Source organism: Meriones unguiculatus, chromosome 3 (assembly GCF_030254825.1).
Source record: "Meriones unguiculatus strain TT.TT164.6M chromosome 3, Bangor_MerUng_6.1, whole genome shotgun sequence".
NCBI lineage: Eukaryota > Metazoa > Chordata > Mammalia > Rodentia > Muridae > Meriones > Meriones unguiculatus.
The window spans coordinates 24,163,005-24,181,700 of record NC_083351.1 but is presented as its reverse complement, the minus strand read 5'-3'; the positions used below and the strand labels follow the sequence as shown (position 1 = coordinate 24,181,700).

Here is an 18,696-nt window from a genome sequence, read left to right as displayed (position 1 = left end):
AGGAAATCTCTTTTTAGTGCAGGAATTTGGGAATTAAAGTTTTGTAGCATTAAGTGTTGCCTAAACCAGTTTTCTCTCTCTTTTAGTTTAAAATTTACTATGAAATAAAATAAACAGTTGGTGAGAATTGTAGAATTAGTTCTGTAACTGTGGATAGCCACTACTTAAATAGAGCAGTTCTCTAAATTAATTGAGGAGTAGAAAATAATACTGTCTGTCTGTCTGTCTCTCTCTTTTTTTTTTTTTGGTGTTTTGATACAGGGTTTCTCTGTGTAGCATTGACTGTCCTGGAACTCTGTAGACCAGGCTGGCCTCCAGCTCACAAAGATCTGCCCGAGTTTGCCAGCCAAGCCCTAGGATTAAAGGCATTCGGCACTGCCACCTGAAATGATGTCTCTCAGTAGGGTATAAAAGTTATTTATCTGTTTAGAAAGTGACAGTTGAGACAGTGACAAAAATATCCTTTGTTTTTATAACTCTCACGGGCTTTTGTTGGGATCATTGTTGTTTTACAGTGATGCTTTGGTACAGAGGTGAAGAAACAGCAGAGTCATGTAAACATCTTCAGTACATTTGGTGAATAGACATTTTTGCTTGTTTCTCTGGTTGTTTATTTTCATGAATATAGTGTGAAGCTTTTAGTTTTTACCCAGGTTTCATTCTCTCAACTAATGAGACCCTACTCAGTGTCCTCTTTTGAGGCAGCAGCTGCCTGGAGTAGAGGAAGAATGAGAAAACAAAAGTCTTAAAAGTTTGTGCAGCCTCTGGGTGAGCTGGCATACACCTTTGACCCTGATATTCAGGAAGTAGAGGCAGGCGGAGTCTGAGGCCAGGCTGATCTACAGAGTGAGTTCCAGGACAGCCAGGGCTACATAGAGAAACCCTGTATCAAAAAAACAAAAAACAAAGTTTCTGCATCTACTAGCTAACAGCAGGTAGCACAAAAATTTAGGCTCTCAAGTTTTTTTTTTTTTTTTTTTTTAAGACAAGGTTTAATCTTAGCACTGGAGAAGTAGAGGCAGGTGAATCTCTTGAGTTCAAGACCAGTCTGGAATGAGTTTCAGGTTAGCCAGGGCTACACATAGAAACCCTGTCTTGAGAACAAAAACAAAAGGGCTGGAGCTCCAGTGGCTCAGCGGCTAAGAGCACTGTCTGTTCTTCCAGAGGTCCTGAGTTCAATTCCCAGCAACCATGTGGTGGCTCACAACCATCTATAATGAGATCTGGTGCCCTTTTCTGGCCTGAAGCCTACATGTAGGCAGACATTGTATACATAAATAAATCTTTAAAAAAAAAAAAAAGGAAAAAAGGCTTGGTTTTAAGGCTGTATTCAGCTGTAGAGAACTTACTTGGTATGTTGGAGGTCCAGGTCCATTTCCAGTGCTGAAGGAGGAGGTTTAGATAAGGTTCTGTTACATTCAGACCTTGGCTAGATGTTTGATATATATATATATATATATATATATATATATATATATATATACTTTTTTTGAGGTAGAGTGTCCTGTTGATATTTTAACTTTCCTAAACATCAGTTTTTCATTAGGTAATATGTACTTCCTAGGATTTTAATGAGGCAGCATTAACACATAACTTAGCATATTATAAATGCTTAATAAATGGGAACTTACTAATAAAGAATTTCAGTAATTATGTATTTGTAATTATATTTGTAATTTTGTAATAATATATGTGCATGGCATTTTCTTAATGTGAATGTATATGCGTGTTTTGCTTGCTTGCCCGCCTGTGCACCGCATGTATGCCTGGTGCCCGAGGAGGCCAAAGAAGGCTTCAGATCTTCTGGAACTGAAGTTACAGAGGGTTGTGAGTTGCCATGGGGGCGCTAGGAATCAGATCTGGGCCCACTGGAAGAACATCCAGTGCTCTTAACCCATAAGCCTTTTCTTCAGCCTCAGTTTTTTTGTTTTGTTTTTTGGTATGTGTGTTTTTGAGACAAGATCTCCTGTAGCCCAGATTGGCCTTGAAACTGACTTGATCTTGAAATTGTATCCTCATTGGCCCTACCTCTCAAGTACTGGAATTATAGACAAGTGCCATTACTCCCATCTAAATATAATTTATTTCTGTTTTTAGTGAAAAAACATCTTAAGAATCACTATTTGATCTGTATGCAAGCTGAGCTTGATCACTAGGACCCACATAAAATGTTGGGTATACTCCTGGGCACAATTGCTCACACCTTTAATCCCAGAATTTGGGAGATAGCCTGAAGGGGATGGGTCTCTGACCTGAGGCTAGCCCAGGCCACATAGTGTGTTCCAGGCCAGCCAGGACTACATAGTGAGATGCTTTTTAAAAAATTTTAAAACCCTCTGGGAGGCAGAGGCAAGTGGATCTCTATGAGTTTGAGGCCAGCCTGGTCTACAAAGTTAGTCCAGGTTGGCCAAGGCTATACAGAGAAAACCCTGTCTCTCGAAAAGAAAAAAAAATTTTAAATGCTGGGCCTAGTGGTGAATGTTTGCAATCCCAGCACTGGGGAGGTGGACGCATGAGGATCCCTGGGGCTAGATGACCAGGCAGCGTATGGTGATTGGAGAACCGCAGGTCCCTGTGAAAAACTAAGGTGGATAGTGCTTAAGGAGGAATGACTCTCCCCTCTGCACACACGTGCACATACCCGAACAACGTAAAAATAGAATGAATACAAAGTGTAGGCTAGTAGAATGATTAACCCTGGACTTTCTGGATTTGAATTCTGGTGTCGTTGTGACTGTGAGGCAATTTAACCTCTCCTTTAGTCTCTTTGTCTGAAAGTGGAAAATCATCATTACTTACTTTGTGGCCTCCCTCCACTAATATTTCTACTTTGAATGTTTCCTTTAATTTTTATATGTTTGAGAAGAATAGCAGTATATAGCCTCTATCTTACTGGGTGTTGCTTTCAGTGCTTTTGTTTTAGAGTAGTCTAGCCTTGAACTCACAGAGTTCCGCCTGCCTCTGCCTCCCACACCACCATGCCTGGCTGCTTTTTAATACTTATATAATAATTGGCTTTTATAAAATGGCTCTAGAACTCTCACAGGACTGCTAAGTTATTTGTGTTGCATTCTTTCTGACATAGCTAAGCTTTATATAGCATGCTAATATTTATATTAATTTCTTCATAGTTCATTAAAATTGAGAATTTTAATTAAAAATTATGAGTTCAGGCAAGATTCTACTATTGATAGCTGTTTGGTAAAGGACACATGTTCTATGGTCTCGGTTGTGGGATGGGCGCTGAATCTAGTCTCATTGACTCCAGCAGAGAGCTGGAAGTCTTCTTTTTGTTAAATATAATTCTTGAACAGATGCACTCATTAGATATCATAAACCCCACTTTACACATGAGGTAATAGAGACAATAATTGCTTCACTCATAATCATTTAACTGAGAAGTAACAGAGCTAATCATCAAAGCTATGCTTCAGATGATTGATGCAGGTTTTTTCTACTGTGCAGGAGTCACTCCTAGCTAAAATACATTTGCTTCCCAGAGAGGAAGAAGGTAAAATCATTGCACATTTGTTTCTGTTAATTTGTTTTTAGAGATATTTTAAATCCACTGGATGTGATCCCAACCCAGTTTGAAAATTCCTCTCTCTGCAAAGATTTCTGCAGCCAGGCATGCCTGTCTTCTTACGAGCTTAAGAGGCCTGCGGTTACCATATATACCAGCAGCATTTCAACTAAGTGCAGCATGTGTCAGAAGTGCACTGACGTAAGTCTAAGTTACACTTCACTATCATTGGAATGTTACTCAGAGAGATGATATATTCTCTCTTTCTCTCTTCCTCTCTCTCCCCCGTCTCTTTCAAGACAGTATTTTGCTGTGTCATTCAGGCTGGCCTCAACCTTGAGTTGAGTCTTCCTGTTTCAGCCTCCCAAGTGCAGAGATTATAATGCCACTATGCCTGGCCGAAAATCAAAATGTGTATCTGTATTATATCCTAGATTAGATTTGAAATTAAATTTCAAAGCCAGGTGCAGTGGGGCACAACTTTAATTCCAGCACCTGGGAGGGAGAAATTGCAGACTAAAGATCACAGAGTGGATCTCTGTGAGTTCAAGGCCAGCTGGTCTACTATGTAGAGTTCAAGGACATAATAAGACTACATAATAAGACCCTGTCTTGAAAAAAATAAAGAGGAGGAGGAGGAAGAGGAAGAAGGAAAATAGGGAAAGATAAATGGATGGATGAAATTAAAATGTGGTACAAGGTCTTTGTAGTGATGCTTGTTTTTTCAAAATTTCACACAACAACCTCCCTGTGAGTTGTTGTGAGAACTATGGGAAGTATTGTTAGAATAACTGTGACCTTCCTGTCCCTGAAGAGTTTAGTTCAACAGATGCCCTGGTGTACAAGCAGGTATGGATTTCTGCTGCGGAGCATGTAGGCTTTCTCCTGAGCTGGTTGTGCAAGAGTGAGCTGAAGTGAGCTGAAAGCAGAAGTTCCTCCCCATTCATCCTGATGTGATTTTCTCTCTAGGGAAATGGAGAGATTCCACTTACAGATGGTTATATAGTGACATGATTAAGATGAAATAGGCCACTTTAAAAAATTTATTCATGGCTCAGAACTTAACAGTTATAACTTCATGATTTGTTATATGAAATATTGATACTGAAAACTCCTCATAGATAAACCATGAGCAAGAGTTAAAAACCAAAAACTGATTGAAAAGCTAAAAGAAACATTTTTTTCCCACATAAGATTTTTATTGATCGTCTGTTTTTTTTTAATCTATTAATTCATTATTGATATACAGCATTCTGCCTGCATGTGTGCCTACACACCAGAAGAGGGCAACAGATCTCACTATAGATGGTTGTGAGCCACCATGTGGTTGCTGGGAATTGAACTCAGGACTTTTGGAAGAATAGCCAGTGCTCTTAACCTTTGAGCCACCTCTCCAGCCCAATCCTCTGGGAGTTTTGCATCATGTACCCCAATCCCTTCCCAGTCCTTCCATGTCTGCCCCACTTTGTGGTTCCCCACAAAAGAAGTAAAAGATAAAAATAATTTAAAAAAAAAAAGGAGAAGAAAGGGTAAAAAGATTCACTTTATCTGAATATTCTCTGGAGCATGGTCAAATTCTTAGTGGCCTAAAATAAAACTGAGTCCTACCCCTCCCACACCTCTGCCAGAAGCCCTTGATTATGGAGAGCATCTCTGTACACTTTTTAGGAGTTCTCTTTGGTGTCTTCCTATCTAGGCTGTTACATTTGGGGGAAGGGTGGCAACTGGGGGTTGTCACAGCAGCTGTCCATGTTTCTCTTGAACTGTGCATCTGCAGTCATTGATATAACAGCAGAAGTAGACTTCTGGCTCTTCATAGTTAGTGGGAGCGTGGGTGACGGGCCTCCACTTGGTTTCTGGCGACAGTAAAGACCACAAACATGGCCTCCTGCCGCAGCAGGACCACAGACCCTGTCAAATCCCTCGGAGGCTACCTGAACCGTGGACATCAACATGGCCTCAGGTGGCAGTGCAGGGCACTCATTTCAATATGAACCCTAGGAGCAGCCCAAGCTACTAACACATGTGGTGTCAGGCTGCAGCACAGGTCATGGACATCTAAACAACCATCATGGTAACACTGGCCACAGACATCAACACAGACCCCAGCTGCAGTAGGGCCTCAAGTCTGGATGTGGCCCTTGGTGGTAGTGAGGACCCAGATAACACCATGGTCTCAGGTGGTAGCTTAGGCCACCCTTATCAACATGGCCTTCGGTGGGAGCCCAGCTCCCAGGCTTCTACGTGGCCCCAGGCTGCAGCATGGACCAGGGACCTCTGCATGGCCTTCGGTGGAAACTTGTGCCACAAATGCTATTCTAGCCCTGCAGGGTTCAGCGGGGGTGGGGGGTGGGGTGGGGTGGGGTGGGGTAGGGTGGGGTGGGGTGGGGTAGGGTGGGGTGGGTGGGGTGCTCAGGTGGTCACATGCCTGGCTGGCTCTCACCTTTTTAAGTCTGGTTAAATATGATACCTGTTTTAGTTTTAATCATTACTGGTTGAGATTTCTTTTTCTTTTGTGTGTGTGTTTATATGTATTTGGGCATGCATATGTGGGTCTGAAATTGATAATAGGAGTCTTTATTAATTGCTTTGTACCTTATTCACTGAGGCAAGGTTTCTCAGTTCAACTCACAACTCACCAGCTCAGACAGTCTACTTAGTCATCTTGTCCTGGATATCCTGTTGCTACCTTCCAAATGCTGGAATTACAGGTAGGGGCTACCAAACCTACTTGACATTTATGTGGGTACTAGGGATTTGAACTGTAGTCCTTTGCCTGTGTGGCAATTGCTTTAACTATTGCATCATCATCCTAGCCTCTTTTCTTAAAGTTCTTATGAAGGTTGTAAATGATAGTGAATTTTTTAAGGACTAAGGAGATAGTTGAGTTGGTAGAGTCCTTGCAGACATGAGAACCTGAATTTCATCCCTATAAGCCACATAGCTGGTTGTGTTGGTGTATACATATAATCCTAGTGGAAAAAGGTTTATTTCTGGGCCTTACTGGCTAGCTAGCATTGGGTCTTTTGCAAATTCCAGGCCATTGAAAGACTGTCTCAAAAAAAAAAAAAAAAAAACAACAGTGATACCCAAGGTGCATACATGTTCATGACGACACACTCAAGACACACTCAATGAACCTGCACACATGAACATAGAATTTCTTTACTAGCAAATTTTTTATTTGTTATTCCTTTTCCTTTTATCATTAAAAAGTATTTTATTTTTCAGGAATTGCCGCTTTTGGCAGTCCAGTTACTACTATCACAGGAAAATAACTCCTGCTTTTTATCTGTGACCTAAGTATCAGTTCCTTCTCTTATTTGGGACTGGCATTATACTCTTCCAGATTTGTGAGGCCCATTTTTACTAAGCAGATTATGTGAAACTTCATAATGTATATTTCTTTACCATCTGCCTCTTTACTAAAAGATTTGCCATTGTGTTAGTGACAGTTTTAGAGTTAAAAATTGCTTACCATGGAGTTTGGCTTATGGTAAGCATTCAGAAATCAATACTGTCTAAATGGTGGTCACGATTATTTGTTAAAACATGGCTAGACTCAGTAGTTCATTATGTAATTATCCCTACTTTTTGTGACACTCATCTTGTTTAGGAAATGGTTTTATAGGATCTCTTTATGAATTAAGCATCATTTCCATCTCTTGTTGAAGAATCACTCAATTTTGGTAGCTTTAAAAGTTATGAACTTTTTGTTTGTTTGTTTTTTGAGACAGGGTTTCTCCATGTAGGCTTGGCTGTTCTGGATTACTTTTTACACCAGGCTTTTCTAGAACTCACAGAGATCTGCCTGCCTCTGCCTCCCTGAGTGCTGGGATCACAGGCATGTGCCACCATGCCCGGCTGATAAACTTCCCTCTAGTGAGGTCCAGATCTGACCTGAGGATGGCTGTATGCTTCAGGGATTACCTAATATTTGTTTATGACTAGGAAAGTATGTCATCATTCATTACGTAATGGGTGCTTTGTTGTTGAGTTTCTTTAGTTTTGGAGCTAAGGCTGGCCTTAGTTAGGCTCCTGATCCTTCTGCCTCTATCTTCCAGTTATTGGGACATCATAACTAGCTGGGCTCTTTTGTTTTCATTGCTGGATTTAAAAAAAAAATCATATGTATGATTTTGTGTGTGTGTGTCTGTGTGTATTTGTGTGTATTAGTGAGTACGTGTGCATGCCGTGGCATATGTGTGATTGTCAGAGGACATCATTGTTGTCACGCTCTTTCTTCCCTGTTTGAGGCAGGGTCTATAGCTGTGTATGTCAGGCAGGCTAGCTTGTGAAGTTCTGGTGGTTCTGTCTCTGCTCCCCATCTTACTGAAGGAGCACTGGGATTATACACATACACTTGTCTCTGGTATTATTTGGGATTTGGAAATCTGAACTGCAGTCCTCATGTTTTGCATAGCAAGCATTTTATCCACTGAGCCATCTCTCTGGCCCTTTTTTTATCTGAAACAATAACTAATTATGTTTGAACTTATGCTTGTACACATCTTGTATTATTGCTGTCCTAATAGAATTTGTCCAATAAGCCACTCTATGCCTTGGGGACTTCACCAGTGCTGTCTGCTGAAGTGATCAAGACTACAAATGACCCAGGAAGAACACAGCTTTTCTGCTCTATTAATTGCTTATCTACATACAGAATTAGGACTGTTATTTCTTCAGGTAATGATTAAATTTGATAAATCTATAGATTTAGTAACATATCAAAGATGGCCATAACTGCTGTTATTTAATTTTGTTATAGACTAATTTTATTTCATATGGCTAAAAACCCAAGATTGATTTACTTTTGAAGAACTGATAATAAAGGAAAATAGATTTTCATTGATACTCTTTTTTTTGTAGAATATATTTTATGGTTTCATGTGTAAGAAAAAAAATATAAGTTTTAAGCTAATTTTTTTTCTAAGATTTATTTTATTATGTATACAATGTTCTGTCTGCATGTACACTTGAACACCAGAAGAGGGCACCAGATCTCATTACAGATGGTCATTAGCCACCATGTGGTTGCTGGGAATTGAACTCAGGACCTCTGGAAGAGCAAGCAGTGCTCTTAACCTCTGAGCCATCTCTCCAGCCCTAGTTTTTTTCTTTTAAAAATATTTTATTAAAATTATTTAAAAATAAAAAATATTAAAAAAAAGAAAAAATATTTTATTACTGCATTTTGTGTGCCTGTTTTGTCTGCATGTATGTCTGTCCATATGTCTATCCACCATGTGCATGCCTGGTGCCTGTGGAGGCCAGAAAAGGGTACTGGATCCTCTGAAATTGTAGTTACAGGTGCTGTGAACCACCATGTAGGAGCTAGAAATCTAATCCATGTCTTCTTGAAGAGCAGCCAGTGCTCTTAACCACTGAGCCACTTCTCCAGTCCTTTAAGTTAGTTTTTGATGAGTAGGAGTTAATTGAAGATAGTTGTTGTAGTTAGATTTAGAGATCACTGTAAAGTTCTGTATTATTTTTTATGTCACACTTCCATATTCATGGGTTTTATATTCAACCAACCACACCTCAAAAGCGAATGCTGAGCTGGTGATGCCCACCTTAATCCCACCACTCGGGCCAGAGGCACTGGGATCTCCGTGAGTTGGAGGCCAGCCTGGTCTACATAGTGAAATCCAGCACATGCAAGGCTGCTGCTGAGACCCCTGTCTTAAAATAACAACAGTAAAAGTAAAAAACCCTCATCAAATATAACTGAATTTTACAGAGATTTTTAAAAATTATTTTTCTGAAAGTTATATCAGCTATTTACATGATATTTGCATTTTGTTAGGTATTTTAAGTAATTAGGATGATCTGTAAAGGATATTTAAAATGTGCATAGATGATATGTAGATACTGTGGTACCAATCTGTAAGATGGACATAATCATCTGTCTGCAGATATTGGACATCTGCGGGGAAAGTCTGGGAGCTAGTCTCTCGAGGACATAAGGAGAGGCTGTTTTTAGTATTTGATATTTTTTTCTTTGCTACTAGACTTTTGGGTCATTTGTGCATGTATGTAACATTTATTGTGTTTTTTTTTTTTTTTTTTTTTTTTTTTTTGTCATTAAGGTCTCCAGGTTTTGTGTCATAGTTGTAAAACCACAGCAGTTCCTCAATATCACCTGGCCATGTCAAATGGAACTATCTGCAGTTTCTGTAGCTCCAACTGTGTGTTGGCTTTCCAGGTATGATGGAAGGTGCTATTTCTTTCTAGTTCTCTGAGGCATTGATATATGGCAGAACATTGTAAAAGATTCCTCCCTCCCTCCCTTCCTCCCTCCTTCCCTCCCTCCCTCCCTCCCTCCCTCCCTCCCTCCCTCCCTCCCTCCCTCCTTCCTTCCTTCCTTCCTTCCTTCCTCTCTCTATCTCTTCCTTTAAGACAAAGTTTGTCTTTGCAGCCCTGGTTATCCTGGACTCATTCTGTAGACCAGATTGGCTTTGAACGTAGAGATCCACCTGCCTGTTTCCTGAGTGCTGAGATGAAAGGTGTGTGCCACCACAGCCCAGCCTAAATAGTTTTCTATTACATTTATTTGGTATATGTTTGTATGTCATGAAAGCATGACTGCGTCATCTTACCAGCTCATTTTTTGTTTTTGTTTTTTCTTTTTCTTTTTTGAAATAGTCTTGCTTCATGGCCCAGAGAGGCTGAGAACTCACTATGTAAAAGTTCAGGCAGGCCTCAAAATGAGGCCATCATCCTGCCTCTATCTCCCAAGTTCCAGGATTACAAGCATGTGATGCCAGTTTAGTGTTAAAGTATTTTTGTTTTGTTTTATTTTTTTTAGTTTTTCAAGACAGGGTTTCTCTGTGTAGCCTTGGCTGTCCTAGACCCACTTTGTAGACCAGGCTGGCCTCGAACTCCAGAGATCCACCTGCCTCTGTCTTCTGAGTACTGGGATTAAAAACGTGTGCCACCCCAACTCCCTCACCTCCCCACCCCATCCCCCCAAAGTGTTAAGATTTTGAATGCAGGGTTAAAAAAAACAAACAACAACAACAACCCACTTTTGAGCCAGGAAGTGGTGGCTCATGCCTCAACTTTAATCCCAGGACTTGGGAGGCAGAGGCAGGTGGATCTCTGAGTTTGAGGCCAGCCTGTCTACAGAGTGAGCGCAGGACAGCCAGGGCTACACAGAGAAACCCTGTCTCGAAAAGCCAACATAGAACCAAAAACCAACAAAACCCTACAGTCTATTCAAGTAGTGTTTCAGAGGTCATTTCTACAAACGTTTGGGTCTAGATGTTGGAGGTTGGGTTTCTTATTTATGGTTCTTCATTCAGATATTCCCCCTCCCCCTTTCTCACCTTGGCTTTCCCCTTTTCCTTTTTTTTTAAATCAGGGTTTTCTACTATAGTCTAGGTACATTCATTTTGGCTCTTTAAAAGAAAGAATAGGAGCTAAATATGGTTTGAGGGGTGGAGTGGTGAAGAACAAAAGCTTATTGGGGCTCACGTGCATCTTGTGTCCTGGGCCAGAAACTTGATTCTTAGCATGGAGTTTAGGTCCTTCTCGTTCCATTTCTGCCCTCTCTGTGCAGTACACAGAAAGAGTAGAGTTTCTTGGCTTTCCTAGGTGTGAGGCTGCCTGGTGTGTCCACTGTCATACTAGCCATCAGGAATTGGTTCGTGATCTGTGCAGGGCTTGAGGAAGGCATCTCGGAAAATATGTAGGAGTCTTTTGCTCTGGTCTGTCACCTTTGAGTGTTTCAATTTTTAACCCTTCTGCTCTGGAAGGTATGCCACTGAAACTTCTTTTTCTTAGAAGTAAATAAATGTTTGTGCAATGAATATTAAAATGAGAAAATTAAAACAATTTTGTTACGTTATTTCTTACCTGGTAAAATCTTTGCTTTGTATTCATCCAGAATGTATTTAACAAGCCAAAGAGAAGAACCTCTTCATTGGTGCCTATATCTGAGGGTCAAGAAGTGATGCGCACCCCCTTGCAGTCTGCAGTGTCAGCAGGGAAAGGGGCTCCTGCCTCTTCCTCCAGCAGCCCCAGTAGCCGCCCGCCTGCTGCTCTGGAGCCTCCTGCCGAGCTGTCCCAGCACACTGCTTTGACCCACTCCCGCGTGAAACTCAAGTGCCAGCAGTGTGACCTTCTCTTCGCCGCAAAGCCAGAGCTGCTGTTCTACAAGGTAAAGGGGCCGGTGCAGCAGTGTAACCTTCTCTTCGCCGCAAAGCCAGAGCTGCTTTTCCACAAGGCAAAGGGGCCGCGTGAAACCATCCAGTAAGAGCATTTGGGGTTTTTTGTCTTTGGCAGTTCCTCAGTTTGTGCTGACTTAAAGATACACATTTTATTTTGTGTATAATTGTGTATTCACAGATTATGGGTATTCTGTGCTGTGCCTGTGGAGTACTGTTGGCAAGAGTTGGTTTTCTCTTTCCAGCACATGGGTCCTGGGATGGAGTTTGGGTTGTCTGGCTTGGCAGCAAGTGCCTTGACCTGCTGAGCTATCTCACTGGTCTGGAGAAAGACTTGTTAAAGAGAAAGCTGCTGTTTATATAGATTTGTGTGTAGGTGTGTGGATATGTACATGTGAGCATGAGTGCCTGTGGAAGCCACAGGCATTGGATCCCCTGTATAGCCTGGAGTTATAGGCAGTTGTGGGAAGCCTGACACGGGTGCTGGGTTCAGGCCTCCGCAAGAGCAGTGCACTCTTTTAACCAGTGAGCCATGTTTCCATGCCTGTTTTAATGCGCTTTAATGCCTGTTTAAAGATTTATTATGTATACAGTGTTGTGTCTGCATTTACGCCTACAGGCCAGAAGAGGGCACCAGATCTCACAGATGGTTGTGAGCCACCATGTGGTTGCTGGAATTGAACCTCGGACCTTTGAAAGAGCAGCCAGTGCTTTTAACCTCTGAGCCTTCTCTCCAGCCCCGTTTGCTTGTGTTTTGCAGGGTAGAATGTTTCTGTTTTGTGGCAAGGCTTGCTCTGATGAATACAAAAGGAGAAATAAAGTAAAGGCATTATGCGACTACTGCAAGCTACAGAAAATCATAAAGGACGTTGTGCGATTCTCAGGGGTTGACAAGCCATTCTGTAGTGAAGGTAAAAAAGACGTTCCTTGTTGCTCACAGTATGTAGTGGAGTTCGTTCTCATGATGAGTTTTGAGTTTTGATTTTCAAAAACTTTTTTTTTTTTTTTTGTCTGAGACAGGGTTTCTCTGTGTAACCTTGGATGTCCTGGAACTCACTCTGTAAACTAGGCTGGCCTGGAACTCTTAGAGATCCACCTGCATCTACTTTTCAATTGCTAGGATTAAAGGCATGCACTACCACTGTCTAGCTGCTTGAACATTCTTAAAAAATTGAATTTATATTTTGTATGCTTTAAGATTTATCTTTATCTTTTCGGCATTTTAGTAATCTCAATAAAGAAATATTATAATTAAATTAATGGCGTTAGTAGACAAAAGTCTTGTAAATTTAGCTAGGACATCAGACTTTATTTTTTAATTTTTTTGGTTTTTGTTTTTTTTGAGATGGGGTTTTTCTGTATGTAGCACTGGCTGTCCTGGAATCACTCTGTAGACCTGGCTGGCCTGGAACTCAGAGACCCACCTGCCTCTGCCTCCCAAGTACGGGACTAAAGGCGTGTGCCAAAACTGTGTGGCAGATTTTTTTTGTTTTTTTTGTTTTACCTATTTGTAAAGTAGGAATTGAGATAATTTCTGCTACTTGGTTTAAAAAATTTTCAAGCCTTTGACATTTCTGAGTATGGATGATTTAATATTTAGAGTATATTCAAAGGTTAATTAGAGTTTGTTTTGTGAATGTGGAGACGATCCTATAATATAGAGGTAAACAATTATGTCAGGAAATCAAACCCAGGGTTTTTGAAAGAGCCTTTAACTGCTGAGCAATCTCTTCAGGCTCTTTCTTCCTTCCTTCCTTCTTCCTTCCTTTTTCCCTCCCTCCTTCCTTCCTCCTTTCCTCCGTCTATCCCTCCCTCTCTCTTTCTCTCTTTCTTTTTCTTCCTTTTCCTTCTTCACAGGGTTTCTCTGTGTAGCCTTGACTGTTTTGGATTTGTAAACCAGGCTGGCCTCAAACTTGGAGACAGGGCTGCCTCTGTCTCTCTGAATACTGGGATCAAAGATGTGTGCTACCATGACTGGCTGGCCTTGAACTTCTGATCCTCCTGCCTCTATCTCCCAAGTGTTGGGCTTATAGTCCTGTAGTGTAATGCCTGGCTAGAAATCACTCAAACAGCACAGATACCTCCTTGAAGCTAACATACGTTTGTCTCTCCCTGTCACCCTTTCTCATGGTTAGTCTGCAAGGTCCTCTCTACTCGAGACTTTGGGGAACGATGGGGACAGTACTGTAAGATGTGCAGTTACTGTTTACAGACATCTGCAAATTGGGTGGAAAACCAACTGGAAGGCAAGGTCCAGGTTTTCTGTTGTGAAGACTGCATGTCCAAGTTTACAGCTCTGTTTCATGAGGTAAATAGGTCATGTTCTTTGTTTTCATGAAGTAAAAATATTAATAATTTCAGTTTATAATATGTTCAAGTTGTGAAAAATGTGTTAGGAGGTTAGGGTTTCTGGAGGTCCTTTCTCTACTCTCTTGGTGTTGGGGCTTGAATTTAGAACCGCATGCTTGCTGTAATTCTACCACTGAAATGTATTTCTAGCTATCCATTTTGTTGAGTAAGGATTTGTGTGCCTTCTTACTCTTATTTTCTCATAAAGTATGATGACCTTGTTTGTAGCTTTTAGGTTAGATATTTACATAATTTTGCCGTAAGTAGCTCGCTCATTCAGGTTACTCTGAAGAATTTAAAGTCAGACCTTGTCCTCCATTCATAGATCAAGCGACAAACTTATAGTCTTCCCTGCTTTCCAATTTTTGAAAGTCATAGAGTAATATAGTAATGGGTAAAATTTGATAAGCAATAATGCAAGTCTGGTCGATTGTTGATTGCTTTATTCCCAGCGTCAGTCCCAGAGTTAGGTGTACTATTGTCAGTTTATAAATAGAAAGAGTGTAGTCCAGAGAGGTCAGTAGCATGTTCTTGAGGAAGCTACAACTGCATAGCATCCACAGCACTTTAGTGAAATCATTATTTATTTAACTACCTCACTTCTAAATGTAATTTTCTCACAGAGGAATATTATATATTTTCAACCATTATATGGCAAAGGACCAATCACAGTACTTAAGAAAAGGGTATTTAGGCTGGGCATAATAGCACACGACTTTAACCCTAGCACTCTGGAGGCAGAGGCAGATGGATCTCTGAGTTCAAGGCCAGCCTGTTCTACCTAATGAGTTCCAGGACAGCCAGGGCTCTGTTACACAGAGGAACCCAAAAGAAAGAAAGAAAGAAAAAAACAAAACAAACAAACAAAAAAAAAGAGAGAGAGAGAGAAGGATACTTTCTTTGTTGAGCAAATCAGTCTTTATATCTTCAAAACTCTATCTTTTCTTCTATTTGTCTTTTCTTACTCTTACAAAATGTATCCTGTCTTTACATTCCTTCATTAGTAATTTTGGAAAAAAAAAAAAAAAAGAACAACTTTTAAAAAGTTAATTTTTCCTTTAATCCTAGTACTCAGGGATCTGTAGAGGCTAGCAGATCTCTGTGAATTTGAGGCCAGCCTGGTCCACAAAGCAAGTCCAGGACAGCCAAGGCTACACAGAGAAACAGAAACAAACAAAAAGTCAGTTGTTAGGACATCTTCTATGGAACAAATAATATCTGTTTTAACAGGAGTTAAAAACAGATTTTAAGTAGGGATCCTTTCATTTTATAGTTTCACTAATTCACATACCAGTGTTTCTAGTTTATGATTAGTATTATCTTTTCTAACTTTAATCCTTGCTTGTTTTTCTTTTGCTCCTCAGACAGCCAGGTGTGATCTTTGTAACCAGCAGGGTAAGCTAAACGAGTCCTTGAAGTGGAGAGGAAACATTAAATACTTCTGTAACCTGTTTTGTGTCTTGAAGTTTTGCCATCAGTATAGTATGAAAGACCCAATTCAACAAAAAAAAGGTAAAAATTAAGCTTGGTTACTGGGCTCTTTAGGATATAATGTCAGCATACACAGTTGAAATACTACAATAAAAAAGTTTCACTGCCTCCGTACCTCCTGGACTTCCTTAAAACCTTCTTTAGGGCTCCTTAATGAGCCTCTGTTCTGCTTTGTTTTGTTATTGCTGTGGTAAACACCGTGACCGGAACAGCTCAGGGAGGAATGGACTTACTTCGTCCCACTGCTGGTCATACACCCTCCATCACTGAGGGAAGTCAGCAGGAGCTCAAGGCAGCGACCGAGCACAGACCGTGGAACAGTGCCACGTACCAGCGTGTCCCCGTTGCTCACTTAGCTTTTTCGTACAGCCCGGGCTACTTGCCCAGGATTGGCGCTGCCCACATGAACCAGACTTGCCTACAGGCACTCCGGTGAGGCGTTCTCTCAGTTGAGGCTCCCTCTTCCCAGGCGACAAAAAGCTATCACAAGGCCCTGAGAGAAAAATTCTGGTTTTTTTGCTGGCATAGACAAAGCAAGATAGTAATAAATAAATGCATAGTTATTTCATATAAAATTTAATCTGATTGCTTTTGCTTAAACTAATGTGAATGTTTGTAACACTGAGGGATCCATACTACTCAGTTAATAGAACTAGAAGTAAATACTAAAAAGAGGGCAAACAAAGGGAGAGCATGTAAGTATGTTAATATGGTGGCCCTTGGTGGTGTAGAACTTGATGAAGAACTTGCTTACAGCTAAAGAAAAAAGAGCAGCACATTAATTATTTCAGAAAAAATAAAGTAGTCCAGTTCTTCATGGGTAGCAAATTTTTTTCTGAAAAATAAAGTAACATTACAAGTAGGACAACTAATGTGGTCAAAAACTTCAGAAGAATAGATGCGTGGGATGTTCTGGAAGTCTCTCCTCTCGGTAGTGCTTTCTGAATCAGAAAAACTTGATACGTCTTTTCTGATCAGAGCCTGAAGTGCGATGTGCTTTGGGTTCTTGCAGTTTGGCTCTTACTTACCGTGTACTCCCTCTGTTCTGAACTTTTGTGTTAGTCATCCCATCCCTAGGACTAGTCAGGTTAATAGTGGAATATTCACTTTATAATATAATTGCGGGAAACCACTGCTACTGGAAGAAAGAATGGGTCTAACGTATAGGAGGGAGGGAAAAAAGAAAGACAAATATCTGTTTTCTCTCATATATGCATTGGCAGAAGAATAACTATTGCAAGAAGAAAGGGGACAAGGAGAGGAATGAGTACATGGGAAGATAATGAGGTCATAGAAATGAATATTAGCAAAATACAATGATACAGAAATTGAAAATGAAACCTTTTATTTTGTATGTTCACTTAAAAGAAAAAAAAACAGTGCTACATGGAGGGACAGCTTTCTAATTGACTTTTAAAAACTGTTATGTTAAAAGTTTTATTTGAAACAACCCTAAGTGTAGGGTTTTATACCCGCTCACAGAAACTCCGTTAATCCCAAAGTTGATGATACCTGGCATTTTACCTGTTAGATATTAAAATTACTAGATTTGGGAATGTCTTATATGGATTTTAGATTGTCATTTGAAGCTTGATTTTTTTACAGAATCGGGCTCTTTTTAGGTCCCAGTGAACACTGACTTTGCCAGAACCACCCAAGCTAACATTACACAAGTTGGAGCTTTGTACTGCTTTTTTCTTGTGTGACCTTTTTATTTATACTGTGTCTAACTTTGTTGTTTATTTTAATCTGCATTTATTTTCTTATTTTTATGGAACAATTCATGAATTTGTATGTCTTCCTTGTGCTGCAGGGTCCTTGCTAATCCTTATCATTACACTTTTTTCTTTTTCTTTTCTTTTTTCTTTCTTTCCTTTTTTTTTTAAGTATTTGTGCTCCCAAAATCAGCATCAGTAATTATTCCTAAGGCACAAACTGTTTTGAAGACACTCCCTTCTCCAAGGATAGCTACGACACCAGTTATAACCAGTGTGATGTCGTTGGCAAAAATACCTGCTCTTCAGCCCACTAACCGTGTTTTAACAGGTATGACTTGATACAGAGGCTAAGAGTAAATACTGCCTAGTCTAAGAGTCTTACTGGTAATGCCTTTGTTTATCGTATAAGAGGAAGTATGCCCTACTGTGTGGGGTGAGTAGCTAGTATACAAAGAAGGATAAGTTGGAAAGGAAGGGTATGCATAGTTAATTTTTTAAAGGATTCTATTGGTCTGGAGAGATGGCTCAGCGCTTCAGAGCACCTGCTGCTCTTGCAGAGGCCCCAGGTACAGCTCTCAGCAGCTATATTGAGGCTCTAACCATCCAGTGAATATGATGTCTCTTGTTGGGTTCCATGGGTATAAGGCATGCATATGGCGCACATACATACATACAGGCAAAACACTCACACACATAAAAAGAACTTGAACAGTTTAATATACATGCCCCTACCCTGTGTGTGTGGTGTGCTTATATACTTATTTCTGTATAGGTCGGTGGGCATAGAAGCCAGAGGTTGATGTTAGGTGTTTTCATCATTCTGTTTATTTGAAAATTTAAACTTTGTTATATATGTGTGTGTCTGTGACTATATATATGTATGTATGATACAGGTGCACAAGTGTGGGCAGGCCCATGTCAGGCCTTGTTTGTGGAGGTCAGAGGACCTTTGGGAGTCAGTTTTCACCTTCCACTTGTGATCTGAGGATCAAAGTCAGGTGTTCAGGTTTGGGTGGTAAACACCTTAACCTACCTAATCCATCTTAGTTTTTAAGGCAGGGTTTCGTCGAACCTGGAGTTCACAGATTAGCTAGGCTGGAATGGTCAGTGGACTCCAGGAATCCTCCTGCCTCATCTGGGGTTACAGATGCACAGAGCCATGCCTGGTGTTTTTGTTTTTAAACGTGAACCCTGGGGGTCTGAACTCGAGGGCCTCATGCTTGCATACCAAGCACTTGACCCGTCTCACCGTCTCCTGAGTCCCACTCGTGGCTTCTTTGTCACCAGGGCTCTAATGAAATAGAGGGGCCTGAGGTGGGCCATCCTGACACTACTAGGAACCACAGGTGGGATTGTTTTGTTTTTTTAAGAAATTCTGGTCCAGACTCCTAACACACCTAAATGAGAGAAAAACAAATACCTTAGTTTCAGTGTTTACTTATATATA

General features: G+C 40.5%; 1 protein-coding gene across 7 annotated transcripts in view; it reads left to right on the top strand.

Annotated features, from left to right (window-relative positions):
- Zmym6 (zinc finger MYM-type containing 6) overlaps positions 1–18,696 on the top strand; it is a 37,523-nt gene that overhangs the window by 5,304 nt on the left and 13,523 nt on the right. For 2 of the 7 annotated variants that reach the window (XM_021644807.2, XM_060379520.1), the window contains 8 exons: positions 3,553–3,724; positions 8,059–8,209; positions 9,613–9,728; positions 11,412–11,684; positions 12,452–12,602; positions 13,827–13,999; positions 15,405–15,552; positions 17,419–17,577. In XM_021644807.2, the coding sequence (XP_021500482.1) occupies positions 3,553–3,724; positions 8,059–8,209; positions 9,613–9,728; positions 11,412–11,684; positions 12,452–12,602; positions 13,827–13,999; positions 15,405–15,552; positions 17,419–17,577 (1,343 nt within the window). Of the gene's footprint in view, positions 1–261; positions 406–515; positions 577–3,552; positions 3,725–5,922; positions 6,235–8,058; positions 8,210–9,612; positions 9,729–11,411; positions 11,685–12,451; positions 12,603–13,826; positions 14,000–15,404; positions 15,553–17,418; positions 17,578–18,696 lie in introns of those variants that run through there. The other 5 variants (XM_060379524.1, XM_060379522.1, XM_060379523.1 and 2 more) reach the window with 5 other exon arrangements.